The following is a 22,390-nucleotide window of genomic DNA, read 5'->3' as shown; positions in this document are numbered from 1 at the left end:
CAAGTTGCCTCTTGTGGATGATGAATTAATTACTTTCTTACTGCGCTCTACCAGGCCATATTTTTTTTCTACAACTGATAGTTTTAGTTCAAGAAGATCTCTAGAGACTTATTAAAACTCTACAATATCCCTCCGGCCACCTCTTTGTTGGTGACTGATGGGTCCGAATAAAGAGAGATGGTTATTTACAGGCTACAGTTTGATGGTGATTTTTCAGTCTTCTATAAGCTAGTCATATTGTCGATTTGAAAATGTAGATTTGTGCCAAGAACAATTTAGAGTGAAGGCAGGAACTCCTCAAAAATACTAGGCTGCCCCCAAGTGGTGAAGTTGTATAGCTGATGCAAAAAGCAAATGAATAGTAAGACATTTTTGCATTTGTCAGACCTATAAATCCACTAAACAAATAATGAAATAATAAAATATGATTTTATCACAAAGCATAAATGTTTATTTAATTGGCAATTTCATAACAAATGCTGAGTCTTCCATGTTGAACAAATTGACTTAAGTTCTTCCAAATGACAAAAAACAACAGTAAATACACACTATTGACAACCAGTTTTTCCATTACATGTACAGTTTGAGTTAAACACCATATTTACAAAGCTCACTTCTATTTAAAAAAAGATGAAGAACTCTCTGGTTGTGCATTATATGAACAAAAGGCAAAGGATGGAAACATCTTTCTCTCATTCTTTTGCTCCTCTTTCTTCCGCGTTAACAGTAGAGTGGTTAAAAGGCAACAAGGTAATTGTCCTCTCTCTATCTCACATGGTCAGTCATATACTCACACAGTCACACACACACACATACACAGTCACAGATAGGTACTCATCATTGCTCAGTGGGGGAGCCCTGCTCACATCCAAACACCCTATAAAAGATTATATACTGTAGGTCAAAACATAAAGCCTTATACCTTACAGCTGGTATATTATCTGTATGCATTTTTTTGCTGCTCACTACTGTACAGTCAGGGTACCATCTCTAAAAAGCACCCTGTAATGTATCTAAACACGGTTTGGCAAAAATGCACATGAAAAGGTCATAAATGAGGCAGATGAAAGATAAAACATTCAATGCTGTTTAAGAAAACAAAAATAGAAAGAAAAGTAACATAATATGTATATTTGTGCTGGACATGTGGCCAGCACTTGAGACACCATTATTGCGAGAAGATAAATAAAAGATATGAGATAAAAGATCCAGTAAGTCCATGTAAGAATCCATAAAAAGGTGCTTAAAGTCTTTAGTTGTACAGCTGCACGATGATCAGAGGTTTTCCAGTTAAAGTTCAGTTGTTACAGATCTCAACTAAAAAGATAAAAGATGTGTTTGAGGATTAGTGGAAAGAAAGTAATGACCTACATAGTAGTAAGGTACCTGTTTAATGACATTATGATGTGTTAGAAAGGCAAGATAGCCAAATCAATTTTACTACAAACCACTGTATGCCTATATAACTATTTAAATATTTATATGGATATGGCTTGTAATGACTTGACATGTTTTGCATTAAATAATCCCTAACACATCTAACCCACTGGCTCTGTTTTATAACATTACATGTTAATTTTCGTCTGTTTAATTCTCAGATGCAATGGCACTTTTCATCATTTCCTTTTGACCTGAGCACATCTAATACATCATTAATTTTCAGTTCCAATCGAACATGATCTCATTTCAGGGACAATGCAATTTATTTTCATAATTTCCCACCGGCGTGTGTGTATCCAATGCATTATGTTTTGTTTTCAGACACGACCCAATTCATTCTGTTCTTATTTACTACATAATAAATAACAAGATTGGTAGGTAGATGTTAAAGGTTGCTTTGGGTTTGTTTTTTCTGTTGTCGAAGATAAACAACTGAGTTACAGTATTGCAAAGCTCTATTTGATCACTTTGGCTGATAAGGCAAGTTGTGTCTTTAAAAGGTGCTACATGTAAGTTTTTTGCTATTGCTACATAGTCAACGTTAGCCTTAACAGCTGTCCACCTACAGTCTAGAAGAAATATTGCTAGTTCAGCAGCAAACTTCATTCCATTTACTCACCAAGAGCTGTCTCCAGTGGTGGAAAGCACCACCAATGTTGACTCCGTTTGTTTCTATTTCTATCACTCATGTTCTTCTACTAAACTTAGCTTGCTAACCAGTTAGCCCTGGCCCATGCTGTCTCATAATACTACTTTGCGACAGTGAATCATTGTAGCATCCAGTCTGCCCTCAGCTCAGTATGAGAGGATGAAGAAGTAGCGCTGATCAGTGGGTGTATTCTAACCTCTTGTCTTGTAAATGCAAGGCTGAAGCTCTTGGCAAGTGACCATCTCCACTACCACCACCACCCGCTCCTGGCAACAAACCATGTTAAGCAGCAGAGAAAACATACATATAGCAACTTTAAAAGGAAAGTGCATTGACTCAGCGGCCCCAAGGCATACTTACACACACACGCACGCACACACAAACAAAATCACAAAAATACTCCCCCGTCCATAATAAAATACCTTCTCTCCACTTGATATTGGTAAACATCTTGGCTTTTGTTAATAAATTAAAGGTTCAGCAGTTCACATTCATCAGCTGGTTGTGTGTGTTTGTGTATCTGTGTGCAAGAGTGTTTTGGGTAGGTAAGTTGTACAGTTCACATTGGTCACTGAAGTCCTGTGGCTTTTTTAAGTAGCTCCAGGTCTTTGCGCTTTTGAGCTGCAGGTGGCGTACAGCCGTATGCCTCCAAACCCAGGGGTAAGTAGCGCTCCTGCAGCCTCAGGAAGTCATCCCCCTGCCCGGTATACAGAGAAACCCACGAAGGGGGAGAGGAACCACCCTGGAAGCCCCAGAGTGCCAGACTCTCTGTGGTGAGAGGCAGCAATAAGAGTGTAAGAAAAAAAGAGACGTTGGCCCAAAATACAGTTACCACAGAGATAGAAAGGGAAACAATTTAGTATGGCACTAACCTTTACCGTGTAGACTAGCAGCTTTAGCCATACCAAAGGAGATCAGATATGGTGCTACACCAACCAGGCCTTCTGGCTGACCTCGAGTTGCCATGAGCACTATTGACCTGTTGAGGAAACAAACAAGTCTGAAAATTAAGCATGGCTCAAAAAAAAATCTGCTATACTGTGCTGTTGCTGAGAAAAAGATACAAAATGAAAAGCAGATTTGTTAAAAACAAACAAACAAACAAAATAGTAAAGTCCTTTGCCCATGTCAGAAATATAAATACATAGGGTGTGAACAGTATCATATTTTCCCTGGCTCACTTCTTTGGTATTCCAGTTTTTAAGTACTGTTCCATCTTGGCATCCATTCTGGAAAATGAGGTTTTCTTGGTGACTTTTCCGGAGCAGGCATCCACTGAGACCAGGAAATATCCAGGCTGAGAGAAGGGCATGGTCACCGCATTCACCTGGCCGGTAAGAGGAAAAAATAGGTTGAACAAACCCTGATTCACAGGCCCTAGTCACATAGATAAGATCAAGGGTTTGGATTTGTTTTTGTACTTGAGGCCTGGCATGCTCACAGTAATAAAAGAGCTGTTATCTCCTCTCTGCTGCTCTTTGCTGCTGAGAGACTTGATTTGTGTCTGGAGGTAGAAGGTCCATGGCTCGCTGGAAAACACAAGCTAGAGAGATAGAAACAAATTGGTCAGCAGTGGTGGCTTGCATTTTAAACAGCTGAATGGAGGTTATCTTAAATATAACAACACAAACCTGTTTAGCACCACATCCTTTGCAGGGGTTTGAGTTTAGAGCTGGCATGGGAATCACTGCTGAGGGAGTCTTGGAGTACTTGGGGTAAGCCTTAGCTGTACAGTTACAGGTTTGTTTGGAGGATGTTGTGGCCATGACTTTCACTCTTTCACAGCCTTTCATGGAACAGTAGCTGTGACCATCACGACCATGCCGGGCGCGAAGGTAGAGCCATAACAAGCTGGGTGTGAAATGAAAAACAGGAGAAAAAGGCAGTTTTTAAAAACTAAAATAAGGAGCCTAAAATAGACAAAAAGGGATGAAAGATAAAAATAGTTAGAATGAAAACATAGGACATGTAGGACATGTACAAATCTTAACTCACTCTCTCAGAGAGAGAGAGAAAGAGAGAGAGGGTTTAAAGAAAAACACAAGAAGTAAAAAACTGAGAGGACTAGGTTTTGTTTTCTCACCCCACAGGTTGGTCAAAGAAGTATTTCCTTTCCATAGGTCTCTTCTTCAGCTCTGCAAGGGATGACACAGTGCCGTAGTCTGTGATGTCATCAAAAGTGTTGCTTTGCCTATCGTTGATGTCGGCCATGATCTGAAATGTGGTTTCTGATGGGTAACAGAGTCCCACCAGCACCCAGTCATCTCTTCGTGAGAGAAAGAGAAAGTGAGACACATTACAATACACAAGATTTCCTCCACGACCATTTAGAACTAGAAGATAACGATTATAGTCTGGTTCTAATGTAGTCATTATGATTCACAAAAACATCTGAAAAAACACAATTTCATACAGTGATGCTGTGAATTCTCAGTGGTGCATTTCTGCATGTTTGAATTGGAATATCTTGTTGTTCTATGTCTTTCTAAAGGAGAAAAATATGTCCTCATTTGCAAAACATTACAGAAATGCAGCAGCTTTCATCACACACAAACATACTTCTTACTCTCATTACTCACTTATCAAAGTTGATGAGAGAGAGGACAACCTCTCTGGGCGCAGGGCCACTCCAGTGCAGAGTGTAGCTCTTGCTCATCATCAGGATGGGCTGGTACTGCTGAGACAGTGCCCCCTGGCTGTTAATCCCCCTCAGCACCAGAGGAACATCAGGATATTCATCTCTGCTGATGGATAAACTGAGGCTGGGGGCTCCCTGTGTCTGGATGTACACCTGAAGAAGAAGAGGATGTGTCAGAGTGCACAGGTCAGAAGGAGTGCACATTTTACATCAGAAAGACAGAATAACAAGATTGAGGTGTTGACCTGGACATGCTCTACCTGTGAGTAGCGGCCGCTGCAGATCACTCCACTCCACCGGGAAATGTTCACACAGCCAGGATGTTGGATCAGGTAATTGTCTGCTCTGCCGACGTAGGTGTCTCTGTAGCCGGTTACTGACCCATCCACATCATGAAAGATGGAGTTTTTGTCACCGTCCAGGTCATTCTCTTCAAACCATTGTCCAGGGCGACCAAAGAACGTCCGCAGTCCCACCTGAGGATATTAGTGGCAAAGACAGTTGAGAATGCCGTCATAAAAATTTTAGCACTATTTAAAAATTCAAGGTATCATTGCTTTGTTTAAGTGCCATCTTTGGTAAAAGGCTTTAAGGGAGCAGATTTGATGAGTTGGAGATATAGTAAAGTCAAGACAGTAAATTGGGTTTTATGTGTTTAAAGGCAGTATATTGTCAAATACCACCACAAGAGGGCACCAGTGATTCAAAATAGTTTCACCACAGGCCTGCCCCTAAAAGAGGTCTTCCTTTTCTTCTCATTTCTTCTGTCTAACTGATGTTTCAAATAACTGCCAACTCTGTGAGTCTGACCTGATCTAATCAATATGAGGGGATGGGAATGGGGGTGGAGAACAAATAAGAGCAATCGGCCAAAGAGGAAACAGTCAGACCCAGTGTACCAGGAGGATGGACACAAAGTGAGGTAGGGACAAATGGTGAGGACTAAGATAAATTAAAAATCTGTCAATCCAAGGAGAGTTCCCATCTACTGTATACCATAACAGCAGTTAATCTGCAGACCACAAGAAACAACAACAAGCCTAAGGCTAACCCAACAACAACAAGTAAGAGGTAACAGATGGATAAAGAGGAAAGAGGAGAGAGCTGACCAAAATTCAAGGTTTAAAACAAGATCATTAAAGTCCCATGGGGGTATTTTTCCTAAAATGTCATATGGTCAAACAAGTCAAGTGGTCACTAGTTATTATAAAACTACAAAATTATTGATCATTATGAGCAGATTCCAATGAAATATGACACATTATACTATAATACAGTATGTGTGTCTGACACCCAGGGCACGTACTGTATATTTACTACACATCCAACTGTATGATGTGTGAAGCAAAGTCTTATCAAACCTGGATGTTTACTCACATTGGAGTGGAAGCTGAGCTGGGACAAGTTGTTTCGTGGGGTGAGCTGCCAGGTGTTCTTCAGGTTGAATCCCACTGCGTTGGTATAACGCTCTGGTGTGGGGATGAAGCCACGAAATGTGCTCTGGGTAAGCCGCACTGGACCATCATAGATCTGGAAACCTCGGATTGGAAATGTCCTGCAGTTCACACAGAGATAGACATAGTACAGGATTAGGCAAGACAACTGACAGTAATAAAGTAAAAGGACTACCATTCAAACTGATGACCACAGGTTTTAGTCATGGACTGACTAAAACCCAAAACTTCAAAAGAATTTCAACTCCAACACGATTCAGCCAGGCTATGAGCTCAGCAGGGAGCAGGACATAAACTGCCTCAGACATGACACGCTCCATAATTCTTAGTTATATGGGCTTTCAGTCAATTTTACAATTCCAAGGGTTTCCCCCAAAATGATTCCCAACCATGTTGCCGTTAGTAATGCAGGAATTGTGGTCAATGTAAGGCATTGTTGAACTTCATCTTAATGTATGTGTGTTAAACAGAATTATAAGAAAAACAGACCACAGAGCTGGAAATTGTACCTTTTTCCAAACCAAATAGTGTGTCACACAATGTACAAGAATTGTTTATATGGAAAAAAGTTAAGTTGGTTAAGACTGATGCTCTTGGATGATGTTGAGGGTATCATTAAGATTTTTAACTTGCCTTCAGATGAGGACTTAAGGCTGAACTGTTGATTTCATTTATTTTTATAATGTGGGTGTTGCAAAGCGATTTAAGGTCACAAAAATGAAAAAAACTGCTTGGCAGTCTTATGTAATTGCTGTTAATGAAACTTTTCTGAACTTGCATTTACTTTAAGGATCAAACTGACTATCTTAGTGGAACTATCTTCTTTCTGGCAAGAAAAAAAAAAAGCATGTCAGCAGCTCTGGCAGTAACTACGATGACGACAGACAGACCGACTGAGTCAGATGTCACCGTGCGGTCACAAAGCCTGTAAAATGGTTTTAAAGTTGTACACAGTGGTTACAAACTGACATAAACTGTAGTTCTTGAAATAAAAAAAAGGCAGCTATTTGCCAATCTCTCGTGTATGTTGCTCTCTTTTTGTATAACAATCTCTGTAATGAGAGTAAATGACAGAAAGAAAGAAGTAAGGAGACCCTGAGGGGACATAAAGCTCAAAACTCTGCCCTCATTAGGACTGTCCACTTAGTCTGATATGGCATTACAGCATGGAGAGACTCCATAAACTTCCTCATAATGGAAGTCCAAGTGCCAGTGAGGCACAAGTAGTGCGAGACCAACACACGTTTGGTCTTATCAAACATCTGTTTGCTTTACCTGTCAGTGGGAGCACTATTACTGAGATCTTCATGTTCCTTTCCAAAGATAACAAAAAACTGTGTGTCAGAGAAGCCTGAAATCTTAATGAGATAAGAACTGCCCTTGCTCTAGTGCTACAATGATTAATCCCTTTTGTATGGAATCATGTACGCATTACCCACACCGTTTCTCATAAACTGACTAAAATATCAGTGGAAGGAAGTTAGTCAAAACAGAACTTCCTTTCACTAAAAGCAGCTGTGGCAGCCTCATCCGTCCATCTGTACAACTACCTGATTGCCTCACTGACTCTCTCTTACTTGTTTGTTTTTCTCAGTTTATTTCTTACGCAACTCCTCCAACACCGTCTCCTTCAATTCCTAAGAAAACACAGTATGATTTGAACTTTTCCCTCAATTCCTCACACGTATCTTACCTGCCTTCATCAACGTATCCCTCCCTGTTTGCTCCCCCTCACCTGTTTCTAGGCAATGTCCTCATCTTTCCATCAGCCCCTCCTGGTCCCCAGTATTTATTCTGTCCTCCATTGGTCCCTCTGTTTCGGCTTTCACCCACAAACAGGGATTGTATCACCTCCTGGCTGGAGCCTTCATCCTTCGGGTAGCTACCATCACTGGAGAATAAAAAGGAGATAAGGGTATATAGTAATCGACACATAAATATCATACACACGTTTATATGTTTATAATGCTGTCTGCTTTTAGGAATGAAAGTAGAAGAAAATTGCAGGTCAATGTGTTAAACAAGAAAAAGATGCTTGTGACCCCACAGGAAATATTAAGTATCTGCTCGACACTCAGTATCTATCAATCACAAATGATTTTTGGCAAGTTCATCTGGCAGAGAGAGAAAGAGATGAGAATGCTTGGACAAGAGTGATTTAGATAAGTACACACCTGGCAAAGGATAGGCCCACTCCATTGTCTGCAAAGCTGAAAGCAGAAAAATAAAAGAAGTATGTGTTAGTCTTACAACATGTACTAATTACCTATAAATATAATGGAATGATCTGATAATGTATTCAAAATGATATCTGGCTCTTCATAAAAATAATTATTTTTCAGTTCATCGTTATCACTTTAAAAACTATGGGAATCAATCCAGGAGGAGAGGAAAAGTGCAATTTGTTATAAACTGTAGATGATGTCATCACAGGGAGTTGAAGTGAGATTACTTCATACATCATGCTACTAGCACAAATTTTAATAATCCTATTTTTTTTCTTTTCTTTTTTGGACACCATTCCGTCTGTTTCATCAGAAATATCCCAGCCCTCAGTTCCCCTGAAGACATGACACTAATGACCCTGGAGCCAATGAGTCGTCGCACCCAGAGTTCTGGATGACGATGTCACCGCCCCGTATCCACGCTCCCAAGTCGTTGTTCTTGAAGGATATCAGAGTGTCGATGACTGCCGCCACCCGAGGACGGCTAGGGTCAGCATTCTGGTGTGGTCTGAATCTGAAAAAACACACATGTAGATATATACACAGTTTTTATTACTGTCCTTGTCACTTTCCATCAACTACACTCATTGCTCACACACACACACACACACACACACACACACACACACACACACACACACACACACACACACACACACACACACACACACACACACACACACACACACACACACACACACACAGGAAGTGGGCTAACGGTTAATGGTTTTCATTAGCTTGGTAACTCTTAATAGATTTTGGGAGGATATGAGTGACTAATGGAGCTGATAATCATAACATCATCATACTATAAATCTGTGTAGACATAATATATAACTAAACTAAAAGTCTAAAGGCTCACTGTTGAAGTGTAGAGACTGCAGGCTTCAATGCTCAGTGCCTCCCACAACATGCACTATGACTGGCATTGTAGAAGAGTACATTATGTCATTAAATACAAAAGGTTTTATCTCCCAATGACGCATAAATGTGCTTAGAAAAGTTTTATCTTTATCTTCTCATTAGATTAGAATATATCATGTGTACAAAGTTGAGAGAAACCGGAAATGATTTTTTGTAGTTTTCACAAAAGGACAGGGCTTATCCTTTTTTCCAGCCTAGTGGTGGCACTCAATTCAGATTAGGGCTCACCTTGAACATGTGTTTATGCTCTGGATACCATTAACATCCAGAAATGTGTGTAAATCTGGCTGTTAGTTTTTAAAATACTTTGCTGTGGACTAAAGTCTTAGTCAAGGAGGAATATTAACCTGAATGTGGCATGAGATGAATGAATGGTCAGAGGTTCACTTAAATTAGAAGGAACCTTTTTCTGGGAAATATTAATATCTAATATCCTCTTCTTAGAATTTCTTACAATCACACAAGTCTTTCTCTCTCTCTCTCATGTAGGATTAATACTTAGTTCGCATTTTACATTTAAAATCCTCCCCCACATACCTCTACCCACATACATATACTGACACACACACACACACACACATACACACACACACACAGACACACACACACACACAGACACACACACACACACACACACACACAGCGTGGCCAGTAGTCTCAGTGGACACGTCAGATTTTTTCCGTCTGGTTGAGGGCTGTATTTGGGTAGGGAGCTACAGAGTGGAAACTCTATCTGTGAAGCCTTGTTTTCTCTGTCAACACAAACCTGACAGACCTTCCACTAAAATGCAGTAACAGAGTAAAAGGCCATCTATCTTTCCCAGTCAATGGCCATATCCTAGTATATGTACAGTAAAAAACCATAAATAATTTATAAACAATTCCTGACAGTGGCATTACACAAATATATTAGTAAGCCACAAATACCTCAATATTTATATAGTGTAACTGTACACCATGATGCATATGATCATGCACCACAGACCCTCTAGTAGTGCACAGTTATAGGCTTTGTGCAAAAACATACACAGTGTACTAGTTGGTTGTGATTCAATATCCATTGGCATACACTTACAACAAAATATTCAAGGAATCCAAAATAATCATAAAATAAAAAAAAAACTCTTGGGAGCAATCATTATGTCTTTACACAGTGTAACTGACAGACTGTACACTTCTCACACTGTAAAATGCTAAAATGCTATTCTACAGACATTTGCACACACATACACACCTGGCACTGTTATCTAGACACAGGTATTCCCGGGGGTCAGCAGCATTAGCATTGGTGGTCTTCACTCCCTTATCAATGAACAGTCCTGCCTAGGAAGAAGAAGGCATGATTATAATATAATGCCACCTTTCCTTTAAAACTATGGATAAAGATCCAAGATGGACCAGAGGTTTATTTTTGCTGAACTGGCATAAACAAGACTACTGGTATATTTTACAGTGTGGGACTTGGGGCAATAATAAAAGGACTAAATTTAAATCCTGGCCTGACAGAGTCATAGAGTGAACGCTGCACAGGGTACTGCAGAAAGTAGGGAAAGTGAGTAATGTATGTGAATGTGTAATGGATATTTACATACTCCATAATATATGGATTAGTGTTGTATGTTTAAAATTTAATTGTAAAATAAATCAAATGAAAAATAGTAATATGTCTGTGTGTTTGTGTGTCTATCTAATGTACTGTATACGGAAACATGTGCTTGACTATACTTTGCTTATACCACAAGACCAACATGAGTCGGTCTTGTGGTATAAGCCTTAAACCTTGGGGCTCCTTCCTCTATAAGAGAGGCTGCTGTGGTCAGACTGGACAAAGAACTTACAGTTCACCTGCCCGACTTCTGTCATTACACAACAGAGCACTATTGTAGAGCTACCTACTCGTGTGTGCGAGTGTGTGTGTCCCTGCCCCTTTTTGGCAAGAAAACCAAGTAAGTAAGCAAAGAATTATGTGCATTTTTTTTTACAAGTTATAAACACTGTATATATAAACACTGACTTCAACATACACTGATAATACAAAAAGAGCTTAAAGATAAGAAACACTGATGATACCTTAAAGTTGGAGTGTACACGGTTGTTGTAAAAAATCCCAAGGGGAGTGAGCTCTGCCTTGGTCTCTGGTACCAGCCCATGAGAGTCTCCAGTGGAAGAGCTGTGGAACACAAACCATATGCCAGCGTCCTGCAACAGGAAGTAAAAGTGCAGAAATAAGGTGATAAACATACATTTATACACACTCCATCTATAGGTGATTTGAGGTAAAATACAAAAAATAAGTAGAACAGGCAGGATATCATATTATTCTCATGCTGGTCAAGTCCCACAGCAAGAATAAACCAGGTTGAAGAGTTCATATAAGCTCAATAGCTTACTGAAGTTTAAGGTTAATCAGATATTGACAGGCACCTAAATATCATGCAAATATCCCCCTACAAATAAGTGGTATAATTCTTAGCCCTCCCCTGTGGACTTCCACATTATTTGTACCAAAATGAAAAAGAGATAGGATCAGGGATCCTTGTCTTCTACTTTCATATTTTAGAGGTCTCACTATGTTATTGCACCCCTCTATCAAACACTAAAGCCTGTTAAATCCCATTTTATTGATGGATCACTTTTTATGAGCATATAAATCTTTAATTTTTATTACGTATAGGTCAAGACAGCAAAGCCACTGCAACTTCAGTTGATATATCACTAACAGACTCCTCTTGTTTTCACTCATTTTTTCTTAATCATGTGTAAAAAGTTATTTTGAAGCTGTTTTCTTAGATAACTCTGATGTTATTACCTGAGAACCTGCAGCTGCGTTGCTGATGAGGTTGTTATTAGGGTTGGCTATCCAGAATGTTGAGACTGCCCTGGACAACACCCCCATCACGCAAGACAAAGACAGAGAGAGACACACACACACACACACACACACACACACACACACACAAGCAGAAGAAGATATTAAAAAGGACAGTACCTTAGCATATCAGAGACTATGACTAATAAGCAGAAGAAAAATCAAAGTGATCTTTTGAAAATTCCCTTAATAATCCACCTCTCCAACATAAACCCTGGACGGGGTGAGCTCTGCCAAGACTCACACACACTCACACTGAACCTTCTGGAAACAGACCTTGCTGCTTTCCTCACAGAGGAACTTTTCTTGTTCTTGCTACGACATAAAAACAACCCATGGAGAGGACAGGTTGTTACTGCATGGATAAAACCACCCTAGCAATATCTCTCTACACTACACACTATTACTAATCAAAGTATCTCTCTCTCATGGACATGGGCCCTCTGTCTTCTCTCAATGTATGTCTGCACTATCTCACCAGGTTTCCACATTCAAAGATTTACTCTGACACACATACATTTAAAAGAGGCACAAATCGTTTGTGTTGCTTTGTCCCCACTATTCATTATTTTCAAAGGCAAGAAAGTTGCTGTGTTTCTTTTATATTTCCTGTCCCTAAATATGAAACTACTTTAGAGTCAAGATGTCTGCGTACTCAAAGTTCTCAAGGCTTGGCAAGTGCCTTCGCAGTGTCCGTAATATTATCTACCGTTGTCCTCAGACTTATACTTAACAAGACCTCAGGGTTTCTGAATTGCAGTTTTGGATGAATAGATTAGGTATTTTATATTAAAAGGGAACTAAAACATAGCCTTTCTCATCAGTGCTTTAAATGAAACTGAACTAGCTTGTGACATACTGAAAACATCACTCTAAATGTTTTGTGTAATGTGTAATAATTTTAACCTGTGCATGTGCACAAAGCAGTTATGGATGGAAGTTAATAAATTCTCAAAACTACTAAATAAAACTCGAACTTATTAACTTATCAACTTAGATTTGCTAAGCAATGCATTGTGACTAGTCATAGACATGTTCTTGATAATGGTGCAGAATCTCATGTTGTTACCAACTTGCTCTGCACTCGTATCTCCAACCAGAGATTTAGCATGTCATTCCTCTAATCTCTTACTTGCACTCTGTGCTGGGTAAGGGAGTGTAGCCCTTGTAGACTTTGTCCTTAATGCTGGTGCAGAGGGTGTCATTGCGGTCAGTGGGAAGCAGAGTCCCAGGTCGAGTCAGCAGGCCAAGGTTGTGGTAGAAAGTGTTCCGCTGCTCAATCCCATCCTCAAGGAAAAAACAGTGACCCAAGGTGTCATAACCTACAGTGTTCTTCACCTGGGTAAAAGAAAGAAGACCAGAAGACACAAAGAAGAATAATTTAGAGCACAGGACGATTTTCACCACATAGTCCCTGGCAGGAGAGAAAAATAAATACTGTACTATATTCCATTCATAGCACTCTCTCCTCTTCCAAGGGGTAAGTAGTTCACACCTAATGGAAATATTTAGAAAATCCTGGTAAACAAGAGAGCTAGGACATTTGTTAATGATCCACAGGAAAATACATTACATTCCAACTGCTAGATGCCTGCCTCCTTAAATACATAACATTTTGCAACTAATTATGTATTTAATTTTTTTTTTTTTTTTATTAAATCCATCTATAGCTATGTAGACAATGGTGGTTTGAAGAGACCTGCTGAAGAAGACACACAACAAAGGAATATTCACATGGTCATTGTGCCAGAAGTGAAACAGGAAAAAACAGCAGAGTCACACAATGTTATCCAAAACTTTTCCATTTCCTTGATGCAACGAGGAAGAATGCTTTCACTCATATGGCCCCAAGGACAAACATTAACCCATCACCATTTGACGTCAAGAGGGAGCATAAAACACACACACACTCTCACACACACACAGACACGCACAAACCGTAAAAAACAGAATCACACAGAAAGACATTGTGATTCTGCAGTTTATCAAACATCACATCACTTCATTTTACTTATCCAACAAGTACATAAAAATCATATCTTTCCAAAGAGACTGAAAAAACAGATCATTCTATAATGGAGAAAGAGATGAGACAGAAGGGTTTGAAGAGAGAGCGTAAGGAAGAGGGAGTGAGACGAAGACAAAACGAAGAAGGAAACAAACCATTACAGTAATCCAGTGATGGGGGCTGTAATTGATGAGCATTCAACAGTCCCTACCATATGGTACTCATTAGTAAGAGCTGTCTGTGTTTCTGCATCTGTCTTTTCATTATCTCATACATTATAGACTGGATCAACACAGCCACACACATATACTTTACTAACCAGCAAACCATTGGTGGCGTGGATGGTGAGACAGCGGGAGAAGGAGTGGTGTATGGAGAGTCCGTCCACATAGGTGGGCTCCCAGTAGCCTCCCCTCTGGTCGACATCCCCGCACATGTGAAAGTGGAGGGGGTAGCGGCCCGTCTCTCCCTGCTGACCCATGTTCTTCAGCTCCACGTGGGACAGATGCACTGATGAAAAGTTACCAAAGATCTGATGGTATTGGAGAGAGAGAAAACCAAGACAGGCTAGAGTGGAGGATAAGTCACAAAAGATTTTAAGAATTGATCAAGCAAGAACAATGGTCTATTATACAGTGCAAAAGAAAACACAAGGTTCACATTTTTCCACAAAAGCAGGGTAACTGTCTAGCCACTCCAGTTAAAGATTTGGGTCTACAGTGCGATTCTGTGTTTGTCTATGATCCCACTGGGATATGCGCAATAGCTGAGTCGGCACCATGCTCAAGTGAGTCAAACTACTCCAGAACCAGTTATACAAGCATAAATAAAAAGCTATATAGAGATGCACACATGCAAAACACAAGTGTACCAGAGAACAAATTAAGTCAAACATGTACGTCAACAAATAATCCAATACAAATATGCTGTACAATGCTCTCCAGGAGGTCTTTTTGTGAGTATGGCATAATCCACATGGCCTGGTTCTTGTTAAAGAGGTATTGGCCAATCCTTCCAGCTAACTGTAACTCAACCACTCTCTCTCCTCTCTCTCTCTTTCTGACTGACACAAACATACACCTACGCACACTTAGTTAACAAATTATTAGTTTCTACAGTATATACTGCAGATGATGCCTCCATTCCTATATTTGCTGTATATGTCCATGCATACATACATACATATACACACATACACACAACAGATTGACAAAACTGCCAAAAGATTTAAATCCGTGTCCAGGTGGGAGTAGTGTGAAAAATGGATTGATGATATTGTGAAATGCCGAGTGCTACGTGTGAGCTGGTGCTGTTATTGAGGTATGTTAGTTTGGGGGTGAAAAGTCAATTACTTAAGAGGCAGATTGTGTAACATGATTGAAAGCGTTTTTGTTGGAATAACTAATGTGGTTAAAAAAATGTTAACATGGAAGTAAAAATTTTTTATTTTGTTTAGTACAAGGGGGACAAGTTACATAGAGCCTAAGGAATGTTATTTGCCACACATGTGAATGGAGTTGTGCCATTATTAACCAGGTTACAGTGAACTCATTGCCTACATAGGGACCCACAGAGGTCAGGACGGATATGATGCTTCAGTAAGTGCTTGACCCTGATCTGTCTTCTGTCTTCAGTGTTTGTTCAGATTTATAGACTGCACATCTTCTAAAGAAGAAGTGTCAAATATGAAAATAAAAGCTTGACATGTGGCGGCACAGAGGAGAAAAACAGAGAGAATGGCAGTCAGAGTCATGGTACTTCATATAGCTAACTGAGCTGGGACCATGAATAACCCCTCTCTCTTAGCATGGAATATAAATATGGAATGTATGCACACTTGTGCTCTGCAGTATGGAAACTGTCACGCAGGTTACTGCAGACATAGTGACCTTTAATGAGAATGTAAAGTCATGCTAAAACACACAGACACATACATCAGCAAATACACAATTTAAACAAGAGCCAGTGTTATAAAATTACACAAGCACACACAAATAAGGCACACCTTGATATGGCCTCCATAGGTATCATGGCTGTAGAACTGGCACATGTTGTTTCCGTAGCAGGAGTTTTCCATTTCTCCATAGATGAGAATGTTTCTGGAGAGCAGAGCCACTTCAGCACGCATGTCGACTCCATCTATGATCTCTCCAACATGGTTATACTGAGGCTTCCCTGAGTAGCAGAGACAGGTCGATTCTTGGTCATATGCTACCAACTAGGTGAAATTTTTAGAGAAAAATCTGATACACAATTGGACAAAAGCTGGAAAAGGTGAAAGTGATTATTTTGTATGAACACAAATGTCAATCACTCCATTCCTCCCAGAGAAAGCAGAAAACAAATGAACACTGAAGGAAACTCATTACTAAATAACAGGGCAACAAAATTTGGCTTCAAGTTCTTGAGTAACCTTTCTGAGGTGGCACAAGTCATACTGAAACACACACCTTTCCATTGATATTACATTTACACACACAAACAACTATCCACACCCCAAAACCAAGCAAAATAATGGACATGTAAAAGCAAAATTAATCAAATACAAGTGAAACACAAAATAATCAGCTCTTTGACAATGTGGAAAGTACCTGTGCCCGCAGGGTGCAGAGACCAATGTTAATGCACAGCAGTACTCCAGCTGCTCAGCCCTTCCTCACGGCAGCAACACAAAAATTAGGCACACACACAAACTAGTACACCCTTCTCTTCAGGAAGGAAGTTGGCGATTGTTGACAACAGAGGATTGAGCTCAAGAAACATGTCTGATAGACAGATGGATAAAAAACTAACAGAATTCTAGAGAAGGAGCAGAGGAAAGGATGTGAAGCTGAGGCAATGAATCCAAATCCATACAACCACTCTGGTTATTTTAAGATGAAGTTAATATCAAAACATAAGCTGACAATCTCTTTTTAGCCTCCTCCAAAAATCTGATATCACCATGACAACAAAACAGGAAATTAGATCTCTCTGGACCCCACAATTAGTAGCACTACATCTGCTAATCACATAATTGACTATGATAGAGAGTGTAAAATGTTATTCGTCTTCTTCTGCTACTGGCACAGTATTAGGTAAGAGTCTTACCACAGCCTTTCTAATATAAAATATGTCTGTACTGCACTTTGCATAGCTCTTCCTTCCTTTTTCTTTCTGCCATCCTACACATTTAGCAGGAACTGTGAAGCTAAAAATGGTAACCTGCAGTACAATTCTCAGGTCACATTACAAGCCACACACAGACACACACACATAGTCAGTTTCTGTTTGCAGCCCTGAAAAACACAGCTATTCTCTCTCACCTTGTATCCTGACCTGCCTGCTGGTGCAGTGAGGACAGGGCAGCAGGGTGAACTCTTCAGCCTGGTGCATGGAGTAGTCTGTACTGGCAACTACAATGCGATCCCCGGGTTTCCAGGTCTGCTGCACTTCATCCTGAAGGTTCAGCACCACCTGGTCCACAGCATCCACCTGGAAGCCTGAGATGGGGAATCCTGGAAGGACATAGCAGAGCACTTAATTTAAAAGAAATAGGAGGCACAGCATAACATGACAGTCTGAAGGTTTTTTTTTTCTGAAGTACCTTATTTAGACATTAAGGATAGCCACACTAAAATAAATGGCTAATCAATGTATAATTTTTAAATGCTATCAACACTAACCCATACATGTTTAAATGTTTTTTAACTGATACCATCATATATTGTTCCTCACCATTCCTCCACTCGCTGTAGGCTGTGACTGAGAAGCCCACTCCGTCCACAGTTGTGAAGTTGCGAGTCGCCAGAGCTCGTCCTCCTGTGTCGTGGTTCTCATGTTCCCTGGCGTCCTCTGAGCATGATGCGTTACCACCGTCTACCACAGACACCAAAGCCCACGCCTGCCTAGAGAGACACAGAAAGGAGAGGGAGTCATTTTCAAACAGAGAGTAGTTTCACACACTTATATCAAAGAACATTGAATATTTGGTCATCAAGTTTTGGGTCTAAGTTTCCCACAGACTTTCTTTGGATGATGAAAATAACTTTAAAGCGTAGCTGAAAGTTACACATAGTTACTCATTTCCATTATCATATCACTTGTTTCAGCTTTTAATTTGTTCACATTTGGACACTCCCATACCCACACAAGCACAAATACCAGTTTTTAGTCCGTTAAGTTAATGATACTTCATGTAGCCTAATTAATCATGGCCATGCAGCTTTAATTTAAATTCTATTAATAAGTAAATAACGGCACCAAACAAGACCCATTATTTGCAACAGACAACGCAAACCAACATCTGAAACCACTGAAAGGTAATGGTAGCTGGAGACAGCACAAGAATTAGTGGACCAGTCTCTGTGTAGAAGGATTTCAGTGAAAATATTACAGATGCAACAGCTAGTCAGATAAAGGGTGTGACCTGAACTGAGCAATAATGTTTCACTGTGTATGAATGTCTCTGTGCGTGTGAGGCATCAGGGTGACCATATGTCAATCACACACACACCAATGTCTTCCACTGAGACTATACATGCAGCAGACAGGCAGATACTTGGGCTGAGCATCTGAAAAAGGGATTAAACTTGTCACTAGTGTAATGCCCTGAAGGAAGAGCAAATGTATGTGATGAGCCTGAAGCAGGATAGTAGGTGAAAGAGGAACACGCAACTGAATATCAGAGTAAATGTCATGTAATGTAAAAAGACAGTGATGGGAGGAAAACTGAAAGATGTTGAGAAAAAAAATAAATAAATAAAAAAATCGAGGGATTACTAATATGAGGGCAAAAGATTTCTGGAATCCAACTTTTTACTTTTGCTCCAAGTCCTTCCTTCTCACTCCACTTCACAATATCTTATAAAGCAGGAATGTCAAGAAAATTATTTTCAAATGAGATTATAATGATTAAATAAGAAGAAGAGGCTGAAATCATGTGAGCAGAGGAGCGTGAGGGTGTGGATGGTGAATGGGATTGTGATGTGGAAGGGTGTATGACCTAAAAAGACAGTGTAGTGCAACTGGACAAGCCTTAAATGTATCAAATGCCATGCCCCTAACTTCTTAGGAATGACGTCTTGCTTTTTGTTGTCAAGCGTCAAGCTGAATGAGTCAAAACAAGCTAAAAGCTTTCTTGCTATTCATGGATTGAATAACATTTTAAGACTATTGTTCTAAACTATGACATGACCTTTATATTCTTTATCAGCATAAACTGACCCTGACCAACATGACCTCCCAGAATTTAACCATTCAGGAGCCTATTTTTAAACCTATATCTGGACAGGCAGCTGTACATTCTGATAGACTAGAGGAAAGTAAGTATGTAGGAGTCTCTTGTTTTGTGCCAGAGGCAATTTCCCAAATTTACCTTCACACTTACCTCTCTAGCTCTATTTTAACAGGTACTGCAGTAAAGCCTGCAATTCAAGGCACATCTGAACATCATACAAAAGTGATGAAAGGCTCATTCTCCTCCTTGGAGAATTGTCTTTGGAATAATTAAAAATTTGAAAAAAAGAGTGACTTCATATTTTCAGTGTTTACCTGCTAAATCTCCCTGAATATTAGCAGCAGGTTTTGACGCTATTATTTCCAACATGTCTCTGTGTTAACCTGCCTCTGGGCATAATAATTGCTCCCACTAGCATAATCACAACCCAAACCTGTTTTCTTATGGATGAAAGGGTCACTCTGCACTCCACTGACACATAAACAGGATCCATCTGGAGATGCACTCTGTTCTGTCATTAGTGTGTGGCTTTCCACAGTTTTCCTGTTGGGGAAAATCAAGAAAGGCCCCTTTTCTGTCCTCAGGCTGCTAATATGCAGCCTGTGCGAGTGCACACTTTACAAATCAAACAGATCCAGGTCCAATAGTTAAGAGGTGCAAAAAGAAAATAAGAGAGAATGGTTGTTTCACTTTTTCCTTTTGCCACATCCTTGATTTGATGTTCATCAGCATTTTAACAACCCCATTGTTTGACCGGAAATGGCAAATGTGTGGAGGCTAGAGGTGAATTCACTACAGACCGGCATGAATGTGTGTTTATGTGTTTGTGAGTGCTCTCCTGAGAGGCAAAGATTAAAGACACAGAGGTCAACAGGCACGAGGCAGGAGCCAACACATTCATTTATCTGTGTCAGGAAGGATGCCACTGAGACCAACCTATAGAAATTTGATGGTATTTTGGGTGATGTGATAGTTTGTTATTGTTTACTTTAAATTGAGAATAAGTTGGGAGATCACAAGGGGTTTGTAGGGCACCCAGGTATTACAGCACTGATGCAAAATAATAAAAGAAAATGTTGGAAAAACAAGCACCACAGTTAGTTCCCAAGTATGTTCCTGCATAATTCCCTGCTGTTTCTCCACAACACTCCATTAGATGTCATAAACTGATCTACACCATTATTATGCTCAATCCTACAGGTTATATGCCTTTACCTCCCAACTCTTTCAGCTTAAAATCACTCAACCTAACATAGTGTGACTTTAATGACACATTAAACTGCATGCTGTCTCATAAAATTATGCTATGTGTTTCCTCCCACTATAAAGAAAATCCACAGTAAACTAAGATAAAAATCTCCTCTCCAATAAATGGTGAAAGGGAGTGCACACTTATTGGCGCACACACACACATGGGCTTTACCGTCTGATCCATTTAAACCACTGTGCTTTGGATTTGAAGGAATTTGTTTGAAGACCTCTGTGCTGCCTTGGCACCCATCCCCAGAAGCGAAATGTGACACTGGAGAAACTGGCGTAGCACTTCGCTTTTCAGCCAGCCAAGCACCAAACCAGGCCAAGCTACAAATAACACAAATAAGTGAAATGCTGCACTTAGACTATCCATTGAAAGAAACACACTTTTGCACCCATGTGTTTGAGTGACGGCAACAGAAGATCTAATGTCATGTAAAGCTAAAATCCACTCCTGTCACTCATAAGCCCACAAGGACAGGACTACAACCTATATCAAACTTTAGTATCTGTTCTTTTGATAGAATAAGCTTGATGGACAAAAAATCTCCTGAGTTGCCACATTTTATGCAAACCCTGGAAACACTGACCATGACACAATTGTCGGGTAGGCTATGTGCTTCCTTTCCTGGCAGAACACGATATAGCGGAAAAACGGGAAACAGGTGGAGGAATAACTAGGAACGATTAAAGGGAAGATACCAAATGAAAAGAAAGATACGTGAAAGAGAGTTTTCCAGAGAGGATGGACATGGAACAAAATGTTGGTATCGTCAGTCCTAGGATTAAGGCTTCAAATGAGAAAGGCCTTACTTCAGTGGTTGAACAAAAACATTAAAAGCATTAACCTTCTTTATCAGCCCCAGGAGACCAAGAATAAACAAAACACTCCCAAACGCTTTTAAGCAGAGACAATACACCATGGAGAACCAAAACAAACTCTCCAAGAGCTGGCACAGTCTGCAACATAACTGAGCCACAAACTCACTCACACTTCTTGTTGTACAGACATAATCACCACTGCAACATCAAGATACAATCCATGTGTTTTCATTTGTAAAAATACATGATTTAAAAGTCTTTAAGACATCTCTTATATTCATCAATTGGAACTATTTACCTGTATTTGAGATCATAGACAAAGCTGCTGCCAAGCTTCTCTTCAATGGTCTTCTTGGTTTCATCTAGAAGACTTTTGACAGCAGAGTCTCCTACAGCCAGAGTGACAATGCGGCCCGCCGGCAGGGACCGAAGCAGCTGGGTCAGTCGACGACTGTCATTACGGGACTCGTGTGTGTCATAGCGTTCAGACAACAGCAATTTGGCTGTGTCCTGGTCCACCACACGCAGGTTGATGCCTCGGCTGAAGTTCCGCTGGAAGGCATGACCTGCTGTGGCCAGCCCGGAGGCGGGGATGCTTCGGGTCAGCAGAGACCAGGAAACTCTCTTGGTACCATGTAGCTCCAGGGTTCCACCACTCTGAACGGCAATAAACTTACGGCCCAGGCCAGGGACCTCAGGAACTGCCTTTTCATTGGAACGCCCCACAAGGGCAATGGTGGCATGAGAGCGGTAGCGACATTTGGGAGCACCAATGTGAAGGGCTCCACCTTCTTCTATTAGGATGTGGCGTGTTATCAAGGTTATGTTTTTGGAGCCATCAGCATTGTCTGCAAAAACTACCCGACCTGTGAGACGTCAGAGGAAGACA

At 40.3% G+C, this 22,390-nt stretch overlaps 1 protein-coding gene across 4 annotated transcripts in view; it reads right to left on the bottom strand.

Annotated features, from left to right (window-relative positions):
- Positions 1-425: 425 nt before the first annotated feature.
- Positions 426-22,390, bottom strand: part of cemip2 (cell migration inducing hyaluronidase 2) — a 40,451-nt gene continuing 18,486 nt past the window's right edge. For 2 of the 4 annotated variants that reach the window (XM_056375879.1, XM_056375876.1), the window contains exons 4-24: positions 21,800-22,367; positions 17,925-18,094; positions 17,513-17,704; positions 16,213-16,382; positions 14,527-14,739; positions 13,332-13,537; positions 12,140-12,209; positions 11,401-11,529; positions 10,565-10,653; positions 8,789-8,920; positions 8,356-8,391; positions 7,917-8,072; positions 6,105-6,282; positions 4,988-5,203; positions 4,669-4,880; positions 4,173-4,355; positions 3,721-3,940; positions 3,531-3,632; positions 3,271-3,416; positions 2,962-3,068; positions 426-2,857 (exon numbers count right to left, since the gene is read on the bottom strand). In XM_056375879.1, the coding sequence (XP_056231854.1) occupies positions 2,658-2,857; positions 2,962-3,068; positions 3,271-3,416; positions 3,531-3,632; positions 3,721-3,940; positions 4,173-4,355; positions 4,669-4,880; positions 4,988-5,203; positions 6,105-6,282; positions 7,917-8,072; positions 8,356-8,391; positions 8,789-8,920; positions 10,565-10,653; positions 11,401-11,529; positions 12,140-12,209; positions 13,332-13,537; positions 14,527-14,739; positions 16,213-16,382; positions 17,513-17,704; positions 17,925-18,094; positions 21,800-22,367 (3,695 nt within the window). In that variant the 3' untranslated portion in view covers positions 426-2,657. The remainder of the gene's footprint in view (positions 2,858-2,961; positions 3,069-3,270; positions 3,417-3,530; positions 3,633-3,720; positions 3,941-4,172; positions 4,356-4,668; positions 4,881-4,987; positions 5,204-6,104; positions 6,283-7,916; positions 8,073-8,355; positions 8,392-8,788; positions 8,921-10,564; positions 10,654-11,400; positions 11,530-12,139; positions 12,210-13,331; positions 13,538-14,526; positions 14,740-16,212; positions 16,383-17,512; positions 17,705-17,924; positions 18,095-21,799; positions 22,368-22,390) is intronic. The other 2 variants (XR_008827813.1, XM_056375880.1) reach the window with 2 other exon arrangements.

The sequence above is a fragment of the Seriola aureovittata genome, chromosome 5 (genome assembly GCF_021018895.1).
Source record: "Seriola aureovittata isolate HTS-2021-v1 ecotype China chromosome 5, ASM2101889v1, whole genome shotgun sequence".
Lineage (NCBI taxonomy): Eukaryota > Metazoa > Chordata > Actinopteri > Carangiformes > Carangidae > Seriola > Seriola aureovittata.
The sequence above is the reverse complement of the archived record's forward strand: the minus strand, read 5'-3'. Positions and strand labels throughout refer to the sequence as shown.